An 18,962-nucleotide genomic window follows, 5' to 3' on the forward strand; every position below is an offset into this window, starting at 1 on the left:
CGTCTCTTCCCTTTTCTTGCTGTCGGGGGTAGGGATAAGGTCCTTCCCTGGGTCCTCGAGCCAGCCAATTTTCAACCTCTATGGGGTCTGTCCCTATAAACCGGAAGAAGGCCGTTCGATCTTGAAAAGATCTAAGGTTAAAATATCGACCGTCTCTTTGAAATGTAACCGAGAAGGGAAATCCCCATCTATACGTGCATCCCATCTTTTTTGCCAGATCCAATAAAGGTCTTAGAAGTGCTCTTCTCCTCAGTGTTCCTCTTGCAATATCTGAAAAAATTTTAATCGGGGTTCCTTCCACATTTATGTCCTTTGCTCCCCATGCCTCCCTTAGTATTAACTCCTTATGCGTATAATGATGTAATCTGCATATTATGTCTCTTGGTCTTTTCTCATCTTTGTTTCTGGGGCCCAAAGATCTATGTATCCTTTCTATTTCAAGGCGGTCGGGGAATTTATCTCCTAGGACCTGCTTAAAGATAACTTCCGCCACTTCAGTTAGTTTTTCGTTATTTATATTTTCCGGGACACCCCGGATTCTCAGGTTGCTACGTCTACTTCTATTCTCCATTTCTTCCAATTGGAGTTGTACTGTGTCTTCCTTCTCCCTCTGTGAATCTCTGCTTAGTTCTAATGATGTCACTTTTTCTTCTAAAGTTTTTCTGGCTGCTATCTCCTCCTCTAGACGTGTTGAGATCTTTTGTATGTCTTTTTTTAACACTTGCATTTCTTTAAGATGTGTTTCTTCTATTTTGTTAATCATTTGTACAATGTCATTTTTTTGTTGGTAGGGCTTGAAGCATCGCTTTCAATTCTGAGTTTTGTATATAATCCTGTGTGTGAATACCAGTTGCCATATTTTCTCTTTGTCCATTCCCTGGGCTATCTGGGTAATTTTCTGAGGCTGGGGAGGTTGCTGGTGTGTTAAGTGTATCTCCTGACCCTGGGCTTGTCAAAACATTATTCTCACCGGGTGCCATCCTTGCGTTATTAGTGAGGTACCTTACGATCTCTCCCTCTGGTCTGTTTGACTGCGTTTTTACTGCGTTCTTCTTTCCCTTCTTTCTCTTAGTGAGTGTCATCCTCCCGCCTTCCCCGCTCACTTCTCTCCTCCTCTCCTCTTCCTTCACTTGTAGGTTCTATTTGACACTCAGTTCAAGGGGGTCATGGCTCCTTTAAGTGCTCCTTTAAGTGTAATGCTCCACTCCCTATTCTCTGCTGTCTATTATCACACTAAGCAAAGAGTATCTGGTTGAGCCGTTAGTGGGATACCCGTTTCTCTGTCAGGTATACTAAAAGTTTAAAATAAAATAAAAAAAAAAAAAAAAAAAAGGAAAAAAAAATCCTTCCTTTTTCCCCTGAGTGTGTAAGTGAATAGGGAAAAGGAGTGGCGGGAGGGGAATATACATCGACACACCAGAAGAGAAAAAAAAGAAAGGGGGGGTCCTCCAATAGGTCAACCCCTCCGCTCTCATACAGTTCGCTTGATCAGCTTTGGGCACAGTTTAATAGGAGCTAATGATGTAATCGATTAGAGGGCTTACCTCCTTGATAGTCCTCCAGTCTGTTTGCTCCTTTTCGCTCCCTTGTCTGTGGAGTGCAGGATACCGGTCATGTAGGGTAGATGTCTAACTCTCCACACATGAGCCCGTAAATATAGGGCAAAGTACCTCTGTCCCTCTGCCAGGAGAGGGGGAATCCAAAGGTGCAGGCTGAGTGTACTTCCCCCCAGGCACCCTGCCCGGGCTGTGTGCAGGCTAAAACAGTCCCGATGTCTCCACAAACGATGCAGCCAGTATAGCAAGCAGTTAAGCAGAGGAGAAGACCAGGCTGCACACCGTAAGGTTACTGCCTAATACACCGCTCTCCTGACATGGCTATTCCTCCGCTGCTACTGCCATTCCTCCATATGCCTCCAGCCAGGTCCGCCGCCACCTCCTCCTCCACTTCACCTCTCCGTGGGGGTGGCGTGGGCGCACTATAGGGGTTTCAGGGCGATCTAGGTCCTCCAGGCTCCCGGACTCTCGGACCTTACTTCGGCGTCCTGTTGCCTTCCATCTGGAGAGGTGCGTTCAGCGCTGGGAGACACGCCGTGCGTGTCACATGACCACTTCCGGGCACGCCCTCGGTATCAGCTCCACATAATTTTTTAATAAAAACATCTTTGCCATTCCGAAGCTTCCCTCCAACCACTTTGCATATTATTTTATATGTACTGTGATTCTGTACTTGCCAAATATGCTGCAGAAATCTCCCTCCACTAAGTCTGGCTGCAGCCATTTTAACTGTGGGTAGCTGAGGCTTCTGACTGGTCACTTTCCTAGACACACACACACACACACACACACACACACACACACACACACACACACACACACACACACACACACACACACACACCACTGCTTGCCTGCACATTTTTCCACTCTTGATAAATACTCATATATATCTCTGCAGTCTCCTGTTATCTCAGCCTTCATACAGTCCTCTGCAGCTCTCATTGGCCCTCTTATGACTCATCCCTCCCTCCCTTGCTGGCAAACTGTCACAAGAGTGAGAGCTGTGCATGATTTCTTTAGCCTAGGCTTTTTACCAGACAAAGAGGAAGTGGGCTGTATAAAGTATTTACTGGCAAAAAAAAAATGTTTTACTATCCAAAGTTAAAACAAGGATAGAGGATTTGAAATAAAAAGATGAACAAATTTTACTTTTTAAACCATCACTCATAAAATAATTGCTATACCATGTTTATAGGTTTTAATATAGAACACCTTTCTCACTTGTATTAAATGAGTCATTGTAAATCCATAGTCAGTTATACTACATAGCTACCCTTTTCTTGTGTTTTTACAGCTGGTTTGCTTTTGGAAGAATAAAATGTATTTTACATTAAACATTCTAACATATTTCTCTTTTTAGCAAAAGCGTAAAGGAGTTGAAGGCCTGATTGACATAGAAAATCCCAATCGAGCAGCGCAGGCATCTAAAAAGGTCACCCAGGTTGATCTGGAAGGTCCTAGAGAACTGTCGCGAAGAGAAAGGTAATGCCAACCTAATTATAATAATTTATGGGTAAATGTTTATATTCAGCAGGGTAGTTGAAAAGCCTTTTTTTCAAGGGAAGCTGTGAGAACAAGGGCTATCATTCTGATTCTAGATTCATTGTGCAGTGAATCGTTTCTCAGAAAAAAAGACTTCACTTCATGCACTTTCCAGGTCAGTAAAGCCCCGATTGTTGGCCGACCGATCGGCCGTCTTTTGTCCAGTGTTGTTGTGTTGGTTGAAATGTGCTCTAGACTGCACACGAATTTTGTCGGCCAACAACAACCAACTGCAGAAGTGATGTCATGTTCTGGTCTACTTTTCGTGTGTTTTTTCTTCTCTGAGCATGCCCAGTCTTGATCATCACACTTTTGTCGGCCGAAATCTGTACTGACTGACGAACAGTCGGCCGTTCTGTTGTTGGCCAACAAAAATTTTATAGCCTGCACACCAGATTTTGTTCGGCCGAAAAGTCGCAGTCGGTTGTCGGAAGCATCATACTAACAAGCCGTTAATCGGCCGATCGGATGTTGACCGAAAATTTACGGCCAACAATCGGTGTGTGTGTACGGGCCTTTACTCTAGATGTTGAAGCCAGGACCGAGATCATTTCCTTGAAGTTGTGAAATCGTACTTTTAGAAAAAAATGTCTGCAACGCCAGCTTTCATGCTTCTATTGTGAGGTGTGCTTGAAATGACAATTCCATTTTCATTTATTGTGAGTTTACATACTTCTATCTTCTGTTGGTGTTAAAATGCCAGATAGGATGAAAATCGCCTATATATGTATGTAAGGGGTACTGATTGGAAGGTCACATCATGGAAATTCATCAGCATTAAACAAGTAAAAAGTAACTAAAAAGAGCAGAGGATTGGGAGGGAATAGCACCACCTTATTACACGCTCTGAATAAAAAAAATATGCTCTGTGCTTAAAGCGGTATTGGATGTGGTGTGTATCTTTTCTCCTCTCACCTTCCAGGACGGCCCACACATGAGAGATAAGCTCCTCCCTATCGGAAACACAATCACTTACAATTTGTTAAAAGGCCCCACCCTTCCCTTTGCCCCTCAGTTTAGATTGTATTTCTTCCTACAGCGAAACGTTTATTTTTACTGACCTGAAGACTTGGAAGTCTGACGGTCCCCCTGTGAGCCAGGTTCAGTAAATTGCCGTGAGAGCTGAACTGACAAAGGGGTCCTGCGTGACCCTGAAACATTGCACTTACCCTGTTGTGATGCAATCTTTTTGCAATAAAAGGTTTTGGACTGCTATGCAAGATCCATTGTGTGCTGGCAAACATCTATACTTATCTGTGATATATCCAGTGTTCAGCTGGTGATCTCTACAGCACCCAATATAGTTGTGCCTGTATCCAGGAATGTGTGGGAAAAGTGACCTATACGCTGATCAGTGTGTTCTGCTGGGGGGAGTCCCCCCTGGAGCAAGGGAGATCGCTGCACCAACATTGCTTGTCTGTTTTTTATTTATTTTTTTTCAGCCAGCTGAGTTGAGCAAAAAAAAAAAACAAAACTGAGTGTGTATATTCAACTTTAGGCTCGGTTCACACTTATGCGATGCGGGAAGGCTGCGAGTTCGCAGCCTGTTCCCGCATCGCAAACGCACCCTTGGCAGTTCACACTGCCATATGCGATACGCTGGGGGTGTCAATGTAATGTTAACGACACCCCCAGTTTGATCGCATATCGCAGTGCGATCTTACAGTTCGCACAGGATCGGATCGCACAAGTGTCAACCACTGTGTGATCCGTTCCTGATGCGGCTCAAAAAAAGGGTCATGTGCGACTTTACTGCGGGTGCAGTGCGAATTTAGCTATACAAAGTGTATGGCTGAATTCGCACCGCACACCCGATCGCATGTAATGAAGGAGCAGTGCGCTCCGATATTGTATGCGATCGCCGCAGCCGCACATGTGTGAACCGGCACTAACACGATTGGTTCGCAAACACATGTAAACATCTTTGAAAGTTTTCAAGTTGAACGTTGGTATGTAGGGGACTTATTTTATTTTTTGTAAAACAAAAGCTTCAACTATTACTAGTTTAAAAACGTATTGGCCCCATGCCACTTTGTTTCTTTTCAATTTTTAATTTCAAATAACATGGGGAAAAAATTTCTATCAGGGATAGACTTTGAATGGATTTGAACTGTCGGTTTTTACTGCTATTAGGGGCTCAATTAGAGGTATTTCAGTTTACTATCCAGTGGCAATGGTTTGACTAGACCGAAAATAATAGAAAATCTCTAACATGGACAGAAAATGGAGACGCTACAACCCCTGTCACCTTTTTTTGTTTGCATTTCTTTTTTGAGGATTTTTTCCCCTCACTTCCCTCATAGTAGGAAGCCATTTAAACAATTACTTCTGTTCAGTCCTCTCAGAAATAAATTGTGCTAAAAATAAGTTGGAGGATCATGTTGGCCCTAGTAATGGCGGTTCAATTTCAGGATTTTGACCCGATTCACGCTGCCGCGACTTCAAAGTTGACAACCCAGCGCAAGTGTGGCACAACCTGCATACGACTTAACAGAAGTCAATGCAAGTCGTGCCGAAGTGGTACCAAAAGTAGTGCAGGAACCTTTTTCTAAGTCGGAACGACTAAAGTTGCTTCTATTAGTATGGTTCCATTGCAATTAATAGGGCACGACTTGTCATGAGACTTGTGTTCTCAAAGTGGGAGCGCATGATGCACCAGTGTGAACCGGGCCTTCTAGAGACAGGTAGCAGAGAAACTGACTCTGTTAAAGCTTAATAAAGAGATAGACCATGGTGGTATTCATCCCAGAGTTCTAAGAGAACTTCTAGGTTTAGTTGTGGGACCGTTAACAGATCTTTTTAAATAATCTCTCTTCTAACTGGAGAAATTCCCAATGACTGGCAGAAATCAAATATTGTACCTATTCACAAAAAGAGCAGCAAGGTAGAAGCTGGCAATTACAGACCAGTGAATTTAACATTAGATTTGTCCCCCCTTCATGACCAGGCCTTTTTTTTTTGCCATACGGCACTGCGTTACTTTAACTGACAATTTCGCAATCGGTGGTATTTGATCACCTCTGTTTTTTTATTTTTTGCACTATAAACTAAAAAAGACCAACAATTTTGGAAAAAAAAAACAAAAAACGTTACCACGCCTATGGGGCAGGCATACACCCACATACTCTGCTATAGCCATCAGTTTGTTTCTGCCTAGTTTAGGAGTAGGACGTATTTCCCTGCTGGGACTTCGGTTTTAGCTGTTGTTTTTTTTTTTTGGGAACCTTTTGTAAGACTTTATTTTTTAGTTAGTGTTTCTCAGAGAACTACAAGCAACAGCCGGCTGGGTTTCGGACTGAATATACTAGATCCTTAAGATCTCCCAGCCTGGCCAGCAAGCATGAGCAGGTTATAGTCCAGCACTAGGCCTTGCCATGACAGAGCCCCGATGGACGGGGGCTGGCCCGCGAGTTAAACACCTCGCAGGGACGCATACAACCTGGGATGACCTGAGTTTCAGCGTACCCCCTGGCCGTCAGCACCCCCTACCCTGGGTGGAGAGGTAGGCTGTTCGGATCGGCTCCCACCTGATGCCGTGGTATGGTGAGTAAGTGTCCCCGCAATTCTCTGGCGGTCTCTGGGTGGACGTGGGCCCCCTCCCTGGGAAAGTCAGACCCTCGGTTCCCCTGGCCTCTCGGTGATACCAGGCCCTGGGGTCCCTGTAGGTATTCCTCACTCCCCCTGCTGCAGGCTGTGTTAGGGCTGGGACTTGTGGTGCGGCTGGTGCAGAACGTGTGTTTTTGTGACTTTTTTTTTTAAAAGTGACACTGCTTTTTTTTTTTTTTTTTTTTTTTTTATACTAAGTGTTAATGGAGTCCCAGGACCAAATCTCACCTACAGACCCCCTCAGTGCGATTGCGGGACCCTCCGAGTCGCAGCTCCTGTCTGCTTTTACAGCAGTTTTGGAAAGCCTGCTGTCAAAAGTGGATTTAGTTTTAAAAAATTCCACTAGCCGAAAGCGCCTGTCTCTCTAGTATCCTCAGATTCTGAGGTAGATGTGGCCGCTGCGGACGCATACCATCCTAGTGGATCTGCGTCTTCGCATTTTTACGGCAAGGAGGACATATCCTCATCAGCTACCGTGTGGGAAAGCACGCTGGTGGAGGCACTTATTGAGTCGGTGTGGGAAACCTTAAAAATAGCAGATGAGTCTACACCGTCGGGCGCAGGTGTCTTTTGACACCCACAAATCTCAGAAGTCGGGGAAGGCGTTTCCTTTCCCTGTCCGGAATTTTTTACAACATTGGCAATGAACAGTGGGGGTGCATCAAACAAATGTTAGTGGTGCCTAAGCGCTTTAAAAGGCGTTACCCCCTTCGCCGCTGCTGTCTCCATTAGGTGGATTGTGCCACCAAAAGTGGATCAGCGCGTGCAGGCCCTAGCTCCGTGCTGGGTCGGCCGTGACATAGTCCCACTGGACGGGGACTGGCCCGCGAGTTAAACGTCTCACCAGGTCGTATACGTGTATTCCAAGCGACCCTGGTTTGGTAGCGGGAAATCGAGTTCCTCCATCCCTGGGGACGCGTCTGCTTCGGCCTGAGGGTGCGCCCCCACCCATGTCAGGGGTGGGGGGGACGTCTTGCCGGCTCTCAGATCCGTGGCTCTCCAGGATGCAAGACTACTAGGTCACGAGGTCATGCGGTCGGGGTACAAGATTGAGTTTCGATCGGTTCAACCCGTGAGGTTGTTCCCTTCCATTGTGAGGCTGTCCCCGGATTGCCTACGGGCTCTGTTGGGGGCTGTACAGGACTGGGTACAAATAGAGAACGTTTTTCTGGGTTTTTACTCACATCTGTTCACGGTGCCCAGAAATGAGGGCCTCCCTACATCGGGGGACTTTTTGGCCTCCATGGACATCAAATGTGCCTACCTTCACATTCCCATTTGCGCAGGACACCTAAGTTTGATCTATTGGACAATTGTCACCACGGATGCCAGTCTCTCCGGGTGGGAAGGGGTTCTCGGCAGGTTTTCTGCTCAGGGTATCTGGTCCCTGGAAGCATCCAGGTTGCCGATAAATGTATTGGAACTGAGAGTGTTCAGGCTTTGCCTGGTTCACTGGACCGAGCATCTTCGGGGATGTCCAGTGCAGGTTAAGTCAGACAATGCCACGGCCGTGGTTTATGTCACCCGCCAAGGAGGAACCAAGACTGTCCTTGCGGCCTTGGAAGTGGCCGGCATCCTCGTTGGGCGGAACGCTTGTTCCAGCTCTCTCCGCTGGTCACATTCCAGGCGGATTTTTTCTCAGCCGACAGGCCTTCGATCAAGGGGCTCAACAGGAGGGTGCAGAGGTTTGTAGCCTGCTCCTGAGCTCCTCTGGCAGACACCACAGACGTGCTGGTGGCCCCATGGGGGCAGTATCAGCTGCTGTATGCCTTCCCTCCTCTCAAGTTGCGGCCTGGGGCTTCTTCACAGGATAGAGGTGGAAGTAATTCCAGTCATTCTTGTGGCCCCGGACTGGCCTCCTCGCGCCTGGTATGCCGACTTGGTCAGGCTGGTCGCAGATGCTGCTTGGAGGCCTCCTGTCAGGGAGGATCTGCTGTCTCAGGTGTCAATCTTCCGTCCTGCTTTACAGTCCCTGGCTTGACAGCTCGGCTGTTGAGAGCCAGGTGCTGAAGGACAGGGGATTGTCTGCTTCAGTTATACCTACTCTGCTTAAAGCGAGGAAAGCAACTTCTTGAATGATCTCTCATCGTGCATGGAAGTCTTATATTGCATGGTGTGAGTACCTTGGGGTTCCTCCACGTTCTTACTCGGTGGCTCGGGTCTTGGCCTTCCTTCAACGGGGGGGGGGGGTGGGGAGCAGAAGCTGGCTTTGAGTATTATCAAGGGTCAGGTCTCGGCCTTGGCGATTGTCTCCCAGAGGCCACTGGCCACTCATTCCCTGGTGCAAACTTTCATCCAGGGGGTGCGGCACCTGGTTCTTCCGGTGCGTTCTTCCTTGCAGCCCTGGGACCTTAGTTTGGTGTTGTCAGTTCTCCAGAAACCTCCCTTTTGGGGGTACTGGGAGATTCCCCTGCTTACCTTATCCCAGAAGGTGGCTGTTACTTGTGCGCACAGGGTGTCGGAACTGGCTGCGTTGTCCTTTTGTTCCCCCTATCTGGTGGTTCATGGGGATTAAGTGGTTCTTCGTCCGGATCCGTCCGTCCTTTCCTAAGGTGGTCTCTCTTTTCACTTAAATGAGGATATTGTGTTGACTTCCCTGTGTCCTCAGCCCAGCCATCCTAAGAAATTTGCACACCTTGGATGTGGTTCGGGCACTCACGGTGTACCTGGCCACTGCGGACTCTTTTTCGTCAGTCGGTTTCGCACTTTGTGATCACGGATGGCCCTAGGAAGGGGTTGCCTGCGTCTGCTGCGACTTTCTCCGGATGGATCGTGGTGGTGCAGGTTTGTTCGATTAAGGGTCAGGTTCCTCCTTTCCCTGTTAATGCGCACTCTACTCAGGCGCTTAGTGCTTCCTGGGTTTTCCGCCATCAGGCGTCTGTGCTTCAGGTTTGCAAGGCGGCTGCCTGGTCGTCTGTTCATACCTTTTATAATGTTTTATATGGTTGTTGGGCTGGCATCTACGGATGCTTCTTTTGGCCGCAAGGTTTTGCAGGCTGCTGTTTGAGGAGACCCTTGGTCTACCTCGGGGGGGGGGGGGGGGGGGTTCTATTTTTTGGTTTTCAGGTGGGTCTCATCTTTTTGTTCCGATGAGTCCTGTGTTTCCTGGTTGGCTATGTTTTTTGGCCTTATGGGATGTTTTCTTCTGTTATCCCACCCCTCATTTATGGCACTGCTTTGGGACGTCCCTACGGATATCAAGCTATGAGTCCTGCGTCTGTCAATGAGCTTAAGAGAAAAGGATTTTACGGTAAGTCAAAAATCCAGTTTTTAATTTGTACTTAAGCTGGCCACAGATGGTTTGAATCTCTGTCAGTTCAGCAGGGACTGGCCGAGATTCAAGTCATGTATGGACAGGCTGATTGTACCCAAATTGATCAATCAACTTGGGTACACTCGTGGTGGAAGTAAAGAAAATTAGAATGTTTTTGGCCAGCCTTATATTCAACAGTTTTGCCAACAACATAATTTTAGTACTGTGTTGAATGGAAGTTTCAGAATACAATTTGTGCTTTGTATTTATGTTGCACTGTGATATGGAGGTGGGAAGACTCGGGTCCTCAGAACTATGTAAGCTCCAACTTAGGCTGACTTAGAACTTAAACAATACTTTTTTTTTCATCTTTCTCCTTATGGTTAAATGAAGCAGTGAGAGGGGACAGGAAAGCAAACCTATGCTACTACTGTGGGTAGCATTAAAATAAACCTGTTGCATTGCTCTGCATGGCCAAAGCACAGGTTCACTTTAAAGAGAACAAAGATTTTGGTGGACAATTTTGGTGCTGATGACTGAGCTTCTGTATATTCGCTTTCCTGTGCATTGTTACATACTTATCACCAAAATGCAGCCTAATTATCATCAGTGTCTGCATGCAATTATGTGGGAAGTCTAGATATAGTTTGTTTAATATGTTAGTCCACCTTTACAGTAAATCTGTTGTAAGGTCAACGGTAAAAGTAACCAGTTTAAACAGTTCGGCTTTAATGGTATCACTGTTTTGCCCAACAGGGAGGAAATAGAGAAACAGAAGGCAAAAGAACGTTATATGAAAATGCATTTAGCAGGAAAAACAGATCAAGCAAAGGCTGACCTGGCCCGCCTAGCAATCATCCGGAAACAGAGGGAAGAGGCAGCAAAAAAGAAGGAAGAAGAAAAGAAAAGTGAGTTTTGTTTCCATTGCTTGCACTAATGTTTAATATATTTCCAACCTTCGATATAAAAAAGTCATGGTTTCACCATAATATACTGTAAAAAAAAAAATATATAAAGGGTTTTTTTTTTTTTCTTTTGCCTAGTAAGGACCTAGTTCCTTGCTGGGATCTCTGGTCCTGACAATTTTTTCTTTTTAGATGGAATTTTTCACTCTTGGATTTTTTCCTGTGAGATCTACAATCAACTGCCGTACTGGGCGACGGCTGGATAATCTAGATCCAGTGGTCACCCCAGTCTGGTCAGTGAGCGCACAAGTCGCAGCGTTCCTCATGGCCGACAGCCCCCCCATTTGGGTGGAGAGGGGGTTCTGTCTGGAGCAGGGCCTGCCTGGTTCCTGGTATGGTAACTGTCCCCCCCCCCCCTCTCCCCCTGGAGGGTTTTGGGGTGGACGTCGGACGGTAGAACCCCTGGGTTCCCCTCCTTCCCGTTAGGCACCCTCCTTATCGGTCTGGTGGTCCCTGTGGGCCATCTTGCACCCCCATTCCCCCCCTCTTCACTGATGCTGGGGCTTTGGGGTGGCCTGGTTAACCTCTTAGGGTGGGGGCAGGTTGCCGTGCTGGCGATGGGGGGGAGGGGGGAGCTGCTCCTGCCAGGCCCCCCCCCCTTCCTGCCTATGTTGTATTCTGAGGCCTAGGGATCCCTCCTGGGTCCCTGGGAGCCTTGTGGTGCCGTGCGGGGCCGCCATTTTCTTGTAGCCTGTGTGCTTAATGCACGGCGGCCATGTTTGTGTAGTCCAGCAGCCATTTTTCAGTGGTTTGCATTGAAAATAGCAGCGGCCATGACAGTGGAGCTCTGTGGGTGGCGATTCCGGCATTGGAAACCCCTCCTCATCCCCTGGTGCTGACTCCTGTATCTTTTTAATTTCCTGATCGCCATTCGTGCAGTGCCTGGTTTCTGCGGGTTGATGAGTCTGGTGGGGTCTTCTCCCACTCTACTGAGGATCGATTGGTGCTCTGTGGCTGGCAACTGGGTGGGCTGCCAGAGCAGTGGGGTTGTCCCTTAGCAGTGTTTTACACTTTTTTGTCTGGCCCCTGGTGACTCATGGTGGCTTGGGGGCACATCTCCCCATCTGATCCGCTCTCTGAGGCTGCGGGGCCCTCTAGGTCCTATTCATTCATTGATGCACTGACGGCGGTCCTGGAGTCCTTGGTGTCCAAGGTAAAGGTGGTTTTCGGGCGACGGGTTGGCAAAAAGCGCCCCCCCCGCCTTCCACTGCCTCATCTGTCTCATCAGATCCTAAATCTGATTCGGCCATTGCGGACGTGGGTCACCCTGCTGGGTCTGATAGTGAGGAGGATTCCTCTACTTGTGCAGCCTTGCACGAAAAGACGCTGGTGGACGCACTGATTGTAGCTGTGTGTGAGACCTTAAAGATGGAGAACGCAGCTAAAGCTGCAGCGGAGCCGCAGGCACCCTTTGGAATTCACAAGCCATCGAGAGCGGAAAAGGAGTTCCTTTTCCCCTCCTATTTTGACAGAATTATCACTTAATAGTGGGGACGACCAAAGTGTCCCCTTGGGGTCCCTAAGCAATTTTGCTACGAGGAGTCCTTTTTTAAGAAGTGGACTGTTCCACCAGTGGTGGACCCTCCGGTTTCCAGATTGAACAAGTCAACCATGATTCCGGTTAAAGAGTCCCCAGCCTTCAAGGACCCGGCTGAAAGGAAGGCGGAGGCTGTGGCCCACAATATGTACACCCAGGCTGGTTCGGCATTGAGGCAGATATTCACCATTGCCCTGGTGTCCCAGACTCTGACTGAATGGGCTAGGCTTTTGCGCCGTGAACTGGAGGTGGGAGTAGCTCCCCCCTGCCTTTGCATAGCTGGCAACCAGCTTGTCCAGGGGCTGCAGTTTATCTGTGATGTCTCTTTGGATGTGGTTTCCCTAGTGGCTTGGCTCTCTGTTTTGGCAGTGGTCCTGGGGCGTGTCATTTGGCTCAAATGCTGGTCTGCAGACCAGACTCCTAATAAGGCCTTGACTGATCTTCCCTTTCAAGGAGATCGCCTGTTTGATGCTACCCTGGATGACATCATTAAAGGTCTCTTCCGCAGGCTACTAAGGGCAAGGACCCTCCTTCTCAGCTCACAAGAAGTTTTTTCTTCCCTCAGGGTCGACTAACAAGGGATCGAAGCCCTTCGGGGCGTCCTCTGGAGGATCCAAGCAAACTTGGTCTGGCAAGTCGAAAGCGGGCTTCCCCAGAACCGCGGACAAGGCCCCTTCAGCATGAAGGTGTGCCCTCACCTGTATCTGGGGTGGGGGGATGTATGCGCTGGTTTCCAGACCCGTTGACTCCCCTGGTAAAAGTCAGGTGGGTCCACAAGGTCTTTCGGTCCGGCTACAAGATTGAGTTTCGTTCTTGCCCTCCGGTAAAGTTCTTCCTTCCAATGTGAGACTGTCCCCGGTCTGCTTGCAGGCTCTTTTTGGGGCGTTGCAAGACCTTTTACTTCAAAGGTTGATTGTCCCAGTTCCAACTTCAGAACCTTTTAAGGGGTTTTACTCAAACCTGTTTACAGTTCCCAGGAAGGAAGGCAAGGTGGGTCCAATGCTGGACCTCAAGGCGCTGAACTGCTTTGTACGGGTGCAGAAGTTCAGAAGTCTGTTCGCACGGTGGTGGCTTCCCTGCATCAGTGGGATTTTTCTTGCCTCCATCGACATCAAGGGTGCTTACCTTCACATTCTAATATGTGTCGGTCTCCAGCGCTTCCTCCGCTTTGCCGTGGTAGAGGAGCATTATCAGTTTGTGGCGTTACCCTTTTGGTCTCGCTTCTGCTTCGGGTCTTCAGGAAGGTGTTGGTCCCGGTTCTAGCATTGTTATGCCAATGTGGGATCGCAGTTCTGGGCTACTTGGACAACCTCTTCCTGAGAGCAGTGTCTGCTACTGCTCTGGTGGAAATTCTGGAAATCCCCATACGAGCTTGAGGGTGTTAAGCTGGATTCTGAATTTCCAGAAGTTTCTTCTGGTTCCGTCTACAAAGCTGGACTATCTGGGTATGACTCTGGACTCGGCCTTAACCAGAGAGCTCCTTCCTCTGGACAAACTCCAGAAACTGCAGGCTGTAATTTGTCTCCTGCTGTCCAGCAGGTGGTAATCCCTCCGGACTTGAATGCGGGGGCTGGGCCTGATGGTGTCTATCTTCGAGGCGGTTCCATTTACACAGTTCCATACGAGGTCCCTGCAAGGGAGATTCTGGTCAAATGGGACGAGAATCTGCAGTCTCTGGACAATCAGATCCGGCTGAGCCAGGGAACGAAGAAGTCCCTGATAATGGTGGCTTTGTTCTCTGGCGCTTCACTTGGGCAAATCCTTCCTCCCCTTGTATTGGACAGTGGTCACCACGGATGCCAGCCTGTCCAGCTGGGTAGGCATCCTTGGCAAAATTTCTGCTCAGGAGATCTGAACCCTGGAAGGGTCCAGACTACTGATTAAATGTCTTGGTACTCCGAGCAATCAGACTGTGCCGGTAACATTGGATGGATCGTCTTCAGGGATGTCCAGTCTCATTCAGTCAGACAATGCCACTGCCGTGGCTTATGTCAATTACCACGTGGGGGGGGGGCACAAGAAATGTCCTGGCGGCTCTGGAAGTAGCCGGCATTCTAAGGTGGGCAGAACAGTTTGTTCCAGCCCCCTGCCATACACCTTCCCGGGCTGGAAAACTGTTGGGGGAATTACCTCAGTCGGCAGGCGTTGGGACAAGGGGAGTGGAGTGGTCCCTTCATCTGAAGGTGTTTCATCAGTTGTGTCTCCAGTGGGGCATCCCTGAGGTGGATCTGTTGCCGTTCCAGGTGTAGAGGTTTGTGGCTCGGCCATGGGGTCCTCTGGCAGATGCCACAGATGCGCTGGTGGCCCAGTGGGGTCAGTATCGTCTGATTTACACCTTCCCTTCTCTCAAGCTTCTGCCAAGACTTCTACACAGGATCGAGGCAGAAGGGATTCCAGTCATCTTAGTGGCCTCGCCGGGCTCGGTACGCCAATCTGGTGTGGCTGTTTGCCGTCGTTCCTTGGAAGCTTCATCTCAGGGAAGATCTGCTGTCCCAAGGATCAGTCTTCCATCCTGCTTTACAGTAACTGGCTTTGAATGCTTGGCTGTTGAACGCCAGGTGCTGATGAATAGAGGTTTGTCTGAGTCGGTGATTCCAACGCTGTTAAAAGTGAGGAAATCTACTTCTAAGAAGTTCTACCATTGTACGTGGAAGACATACATTGCATGATGCGAGTCTCTTGGGGTTCATCCTCGCTCTTTTTTTGGTGGCTCAGATGTTGACCTGCCTTCAGTGGGGGGTTGAGCAGAAACTGGCCTTGAGTACTATCAATAGTCAGGTGTCAGCCTTAGCTGCCTTCTTTCAATGGCTCTTGGCCACATACTCCTTGGTGCATACTTTTTTCTTCAGGGAGTTTGGCACTTGACCCCTCCAGTGCGGTTTCTGTTGCCGCCTTGGGACATCAATTTGGTGCTCTCAGTCCTCCAGAAGCCTCCTTTTGAGAGTCTTCGGTAGATTCCCCTGCTTACGCTGTCCCAGAAGGTGGCCTTTTTGGTGACTGTCACCTCTGTGCCCTGGGTGTCGGAATTGGCAGCGTTACCCTGTCGTTCACCTTAATTGGTGGTTCACGATGATAGGGTGGTTCTTCGCTCCTGTCTGTCTTTCCTTCCTCAGGTTGTTTTCTGATTTTCTTTTTAACTGAAGACTTTGTGTTGCCTTCCCTGTGTCCCAGGTCAAAACATCAGAAGGAAATTGCTTTGCATGCCTTTGATGTGCTCCAGGTGATTAGGGTGTACCTGGCAGTCACGGAGTCTTTTAGGAAATCAGACTCACTATTTGTGCTTACGGAAGGGTTGTCTGCTTCCTCTGCGACCATTTCCAGATGGATCAGACAGATGGTGATTCAGGCCTATTCCATCAAGGGTCAGGTTCCTCCTTTCCCTGTCAAGGCGCTCTCTACTCGGGCGCTCAGTGCCTCCTGGTCCAGTGACGCAAGTTTGCAAAGCCTGGTCGCGGGTACACACTTTCACAAAGTTCTATAAAGTGGATGTGCTGGCATCTGCGGATGCTTCCTCTGCTATTTAGAGGAACTGGTCCTCTTTGATAGTGTATATATATTTTATTTATTTTTTTTTTTTTCAGGTGAGCTCCAGTTGTTTTGGTTGAGCTCCCGTCTTCCTGGTTGGCTATAGTTTACCCTTGGGAGTTTATTTTTTCCTGTTCCCACCCCTCACTGCTTTGGGACGTCCCAATGGTTATGAAGATCAGGAGCTGTCAATGAACGAAAGAGAAAATGGGATTTTTGACTTACCGTAAAATCCATTTCTCTAATGTTCATTGACGTACACAACACCCACCCCTCTGTGGAGTTGTAATTTTTCTGACACTGCTTGTAACAAAACTGAATACCTATAGCAGAGAGGGAGTATACCCCCTGGGACTGCCCATAGGCGTAGCCAGACTTTTTTCTGCCTAGTAGGGGCAGTATAACCCAATGGTTAAGAAGGTCAGGAGCTGTGTCCGCCAATGAGCATCAGAGAAATGGATTTTAAGGGAAGTCAAAATCCCATTATTTCTATCTCTCACAGGTCTAATAACTCTTTTACTTTTACTTAGCTTTTTTTTTTTTTTTTTTTTTTAATTTGCTTATAGGGATAACTGATTTTTGTGGTGTTTTTTATTTTTCCTCCTTTAATTTAATTTTTTTTGGGCTTCATTGTGGGGTTAAATTTAGTATTTTTTTTTTTTTTTTGGTTGCCTTCATAGAGGAGTTAATGCTGGGTACACAGAGGGTGTTGTTTTTTTTTTGTTGTTTTTTTTCTCCCCCTTATCCTGCGGAATGAATGACAACAACGAACAGATTCCTGCATCCACCCAAAGGGAGACTCTCCACTGTCAAAATACATTGATCAGTGCTGCAGCCAATTTTCTGCAAGCCGCTGATTACAGGTTTTCCAGTGGCAGCAGGTCTGTTCCACAGAAGCCCATCTAATGATCAGCTTCTGTTGAACAGGGGGAGCTACAGACAGATCGAACTTCGGCCAGTGCCTGCTGAACCAACCACATTTTTATCTAATTATCCAGCTTTAATTGGTAAGCCAGGTTTACGAATGTTAAATGTAAATGTTGCCATGTAGATATCACTTCAACAACAACATGCCTTGGAAATCACTTGGGACCTGCCATGACAATGATCTGGAGGGTACCTTGGATATTTCGATCATATCCATAGAACAATGGAGTATCGGAGCCTTGTCACAGGGAAACATTCCAGTAAGTTAAAAAAAAAAAAAAAAAAAAAAACCTCCCTTTGCAGTAACAAGCATTCTGACTGCCTGGGGCACTTGTTATGGTAGCACAAATGATGTTCAAAATTCAGAGTATGCATTTTATTAGTTTACAGCACTGTAGCCTCTGCAGACATCAGTGGATAGAATCTAAAGTTTATTAATGTATGTTTACAATAATATATACATTTATTTTATTTTACAGTAAAAGATGTAACGGGAGCAACGGCCAAAGGATTGCAATCCATGTCTCTTAATAAATAACTACTCCGCCATGGAGACCACAGCCAGAGGATCCTTGGGCCAGGACAGCTATATGGTCTGTAGACTATTGTCTAGCCATATGTCTGGCCCTTTGAGTGTCCACAACATACTATCTCTGATCAAGCCGGCGCAGCATTTCCAGGCTGAGGATACTGTTATGAAAGACTGGACATGCAATGTGCACGTATTTATTTAATGCTGAGTGTTTGTGGAGATTGGGTCCTGAAGGGGGGGAATAAAGGTTGGAATTTAAAATACATTTTATGTTTGATCTGTTTTTTTTTTTTTTTTTTTTGTTTTGTTTTTTGAGCAGTGCTTACCTTCAGTAAAAATCACACTTTCAAAATGAACAGAAGATTCAAAAATATAGGTGGTTAAAAATTTATGAAAATTCTCATTAATACTGTAATATCCAAAAGTAGATGATTAGAACATTGTGTTTCAGATAAGTGAATAATATGTTTTTACCATAGTACACCTATAAGACTTTAGTAGCACGATTTTCAAAAGCAATGCAGACTGCAACCAGCCTAGAACTATCTAACTAGTATAGCAATAAATAAAGACAACTTAATCATATTTCCCTATATATTTTGATGTTCTAAATACATGCGAACATGTATGCATTTTTTATTTTTTAAACAAAGCTGCATTGCATTTGGGGAGAAACATGGAACATAGAGACAAGAAGGTAAAACACGTAGTCGGGTTCATAAATATTGGGACATCAACACAACTCTAATCTTTTTGGCTCTATACACCACCACAATGGATTTGAAATTAAACAAACAGGATGTGCATTTACTGCAGACTTTCAGCTTTAATTTGAGGGTATTTACATCCAAATCAGGTGAAACGTGTAGGAATTACAACAGTTTGTATATGTGCCTCCCACTTTTTAAGGGACCAAAAGTAATGGGACAATTGGCTGCTTAGCTGTTCCATGGCCAGGTGTGTGTTATTCCCTCATTATCCCATTTACAAGGAGCAGATAAAAGGTCCAGAGTTAATTATCAAGTGTGCTATTTGCATTTGGAATCTGTTGCTGTCAACTCTCAATATGAGATCCAAAGAGCTGTCACCATCAGTGAAGCAAGCCATCATTAGGCTGAAAAAAACAAACCCATCAGAGAGATGGCAAAAACATTAGGTGTGGCCAAATCAACTGTTTGAAACATCCTTAAAAATAGAGAACGTACTGTTGAGCTCAGCAACACCAAAAGACCCGGAAGACCATGGAAAACAACTGTGGTGGATGACCAAGGAATTCTTTCCCTGGTGAAGAAAACACCCTTCACAACAGTTGGCCAGATCAAGAACACTCTCCAGGAGGTAGGTGTATGTGTGTCCAAGTCAACAATCAAGAGAAGACTTCACCAGAGTGAATACAGAGGGTTCACCACAAGATGTAAACCATTGGTGAGCCTCAAAAACAGGAAGGCCAGATTAGACTTTGCCAAACAACATCCAAAAAGCTTTCACAGTTCTGGAACAACATCCTATGGACAGA

The 18,962-nt window shown here is 46.8% G+C and overlaps 1 protein-coding gene across 1 annotated transcript in view; it reads left to right on the forward strand.

The window, feature by feature from the left end:
• Nucleotides 1-17,707, forward strand: part of PDAP1 (PDGFA associated protein 1) — a 39,437-nt gene extending 21,730 nt beyond the window's left edge. Inside the window, exons 4-6 of the mRNA XM_082260194.1 lie at nucleotides 2,920-3,041; nucleotides 10,717-10,868; nucleotides 17,394-17,707. Of these exons, the coding sequence (XP_082116320.1) occupies nucleotides 2,920-3,041; nucleotides 10,717-10,868; nucleotides 17,394-17,452 (333 nt within the window). The 3' untranslated portion in view covers nucleotides 17,453-17,707. The remainder of the gene's footprint in view (nucleotides 1-2,919; nucleotides 3,042-10,716; nucleotides 10,869-17,393) is intronic.
• The last annotated feature ends 1,255 nt before the right edge of the window (nucleotides 17,708-18,962 follow it).

The sequence above is a fragment of the Pelophylax lessonae genome (genome assembly GCF_965119305.1).
Source record: "Pelophylax lessonae genome assembly, chromosome: 6".
Lineage (NCBI taxonomy): Eukaryota > Metazoa > Chordata > Amphibia > Anura > Ranidae > Pelophylax > Pelophylax lessonae.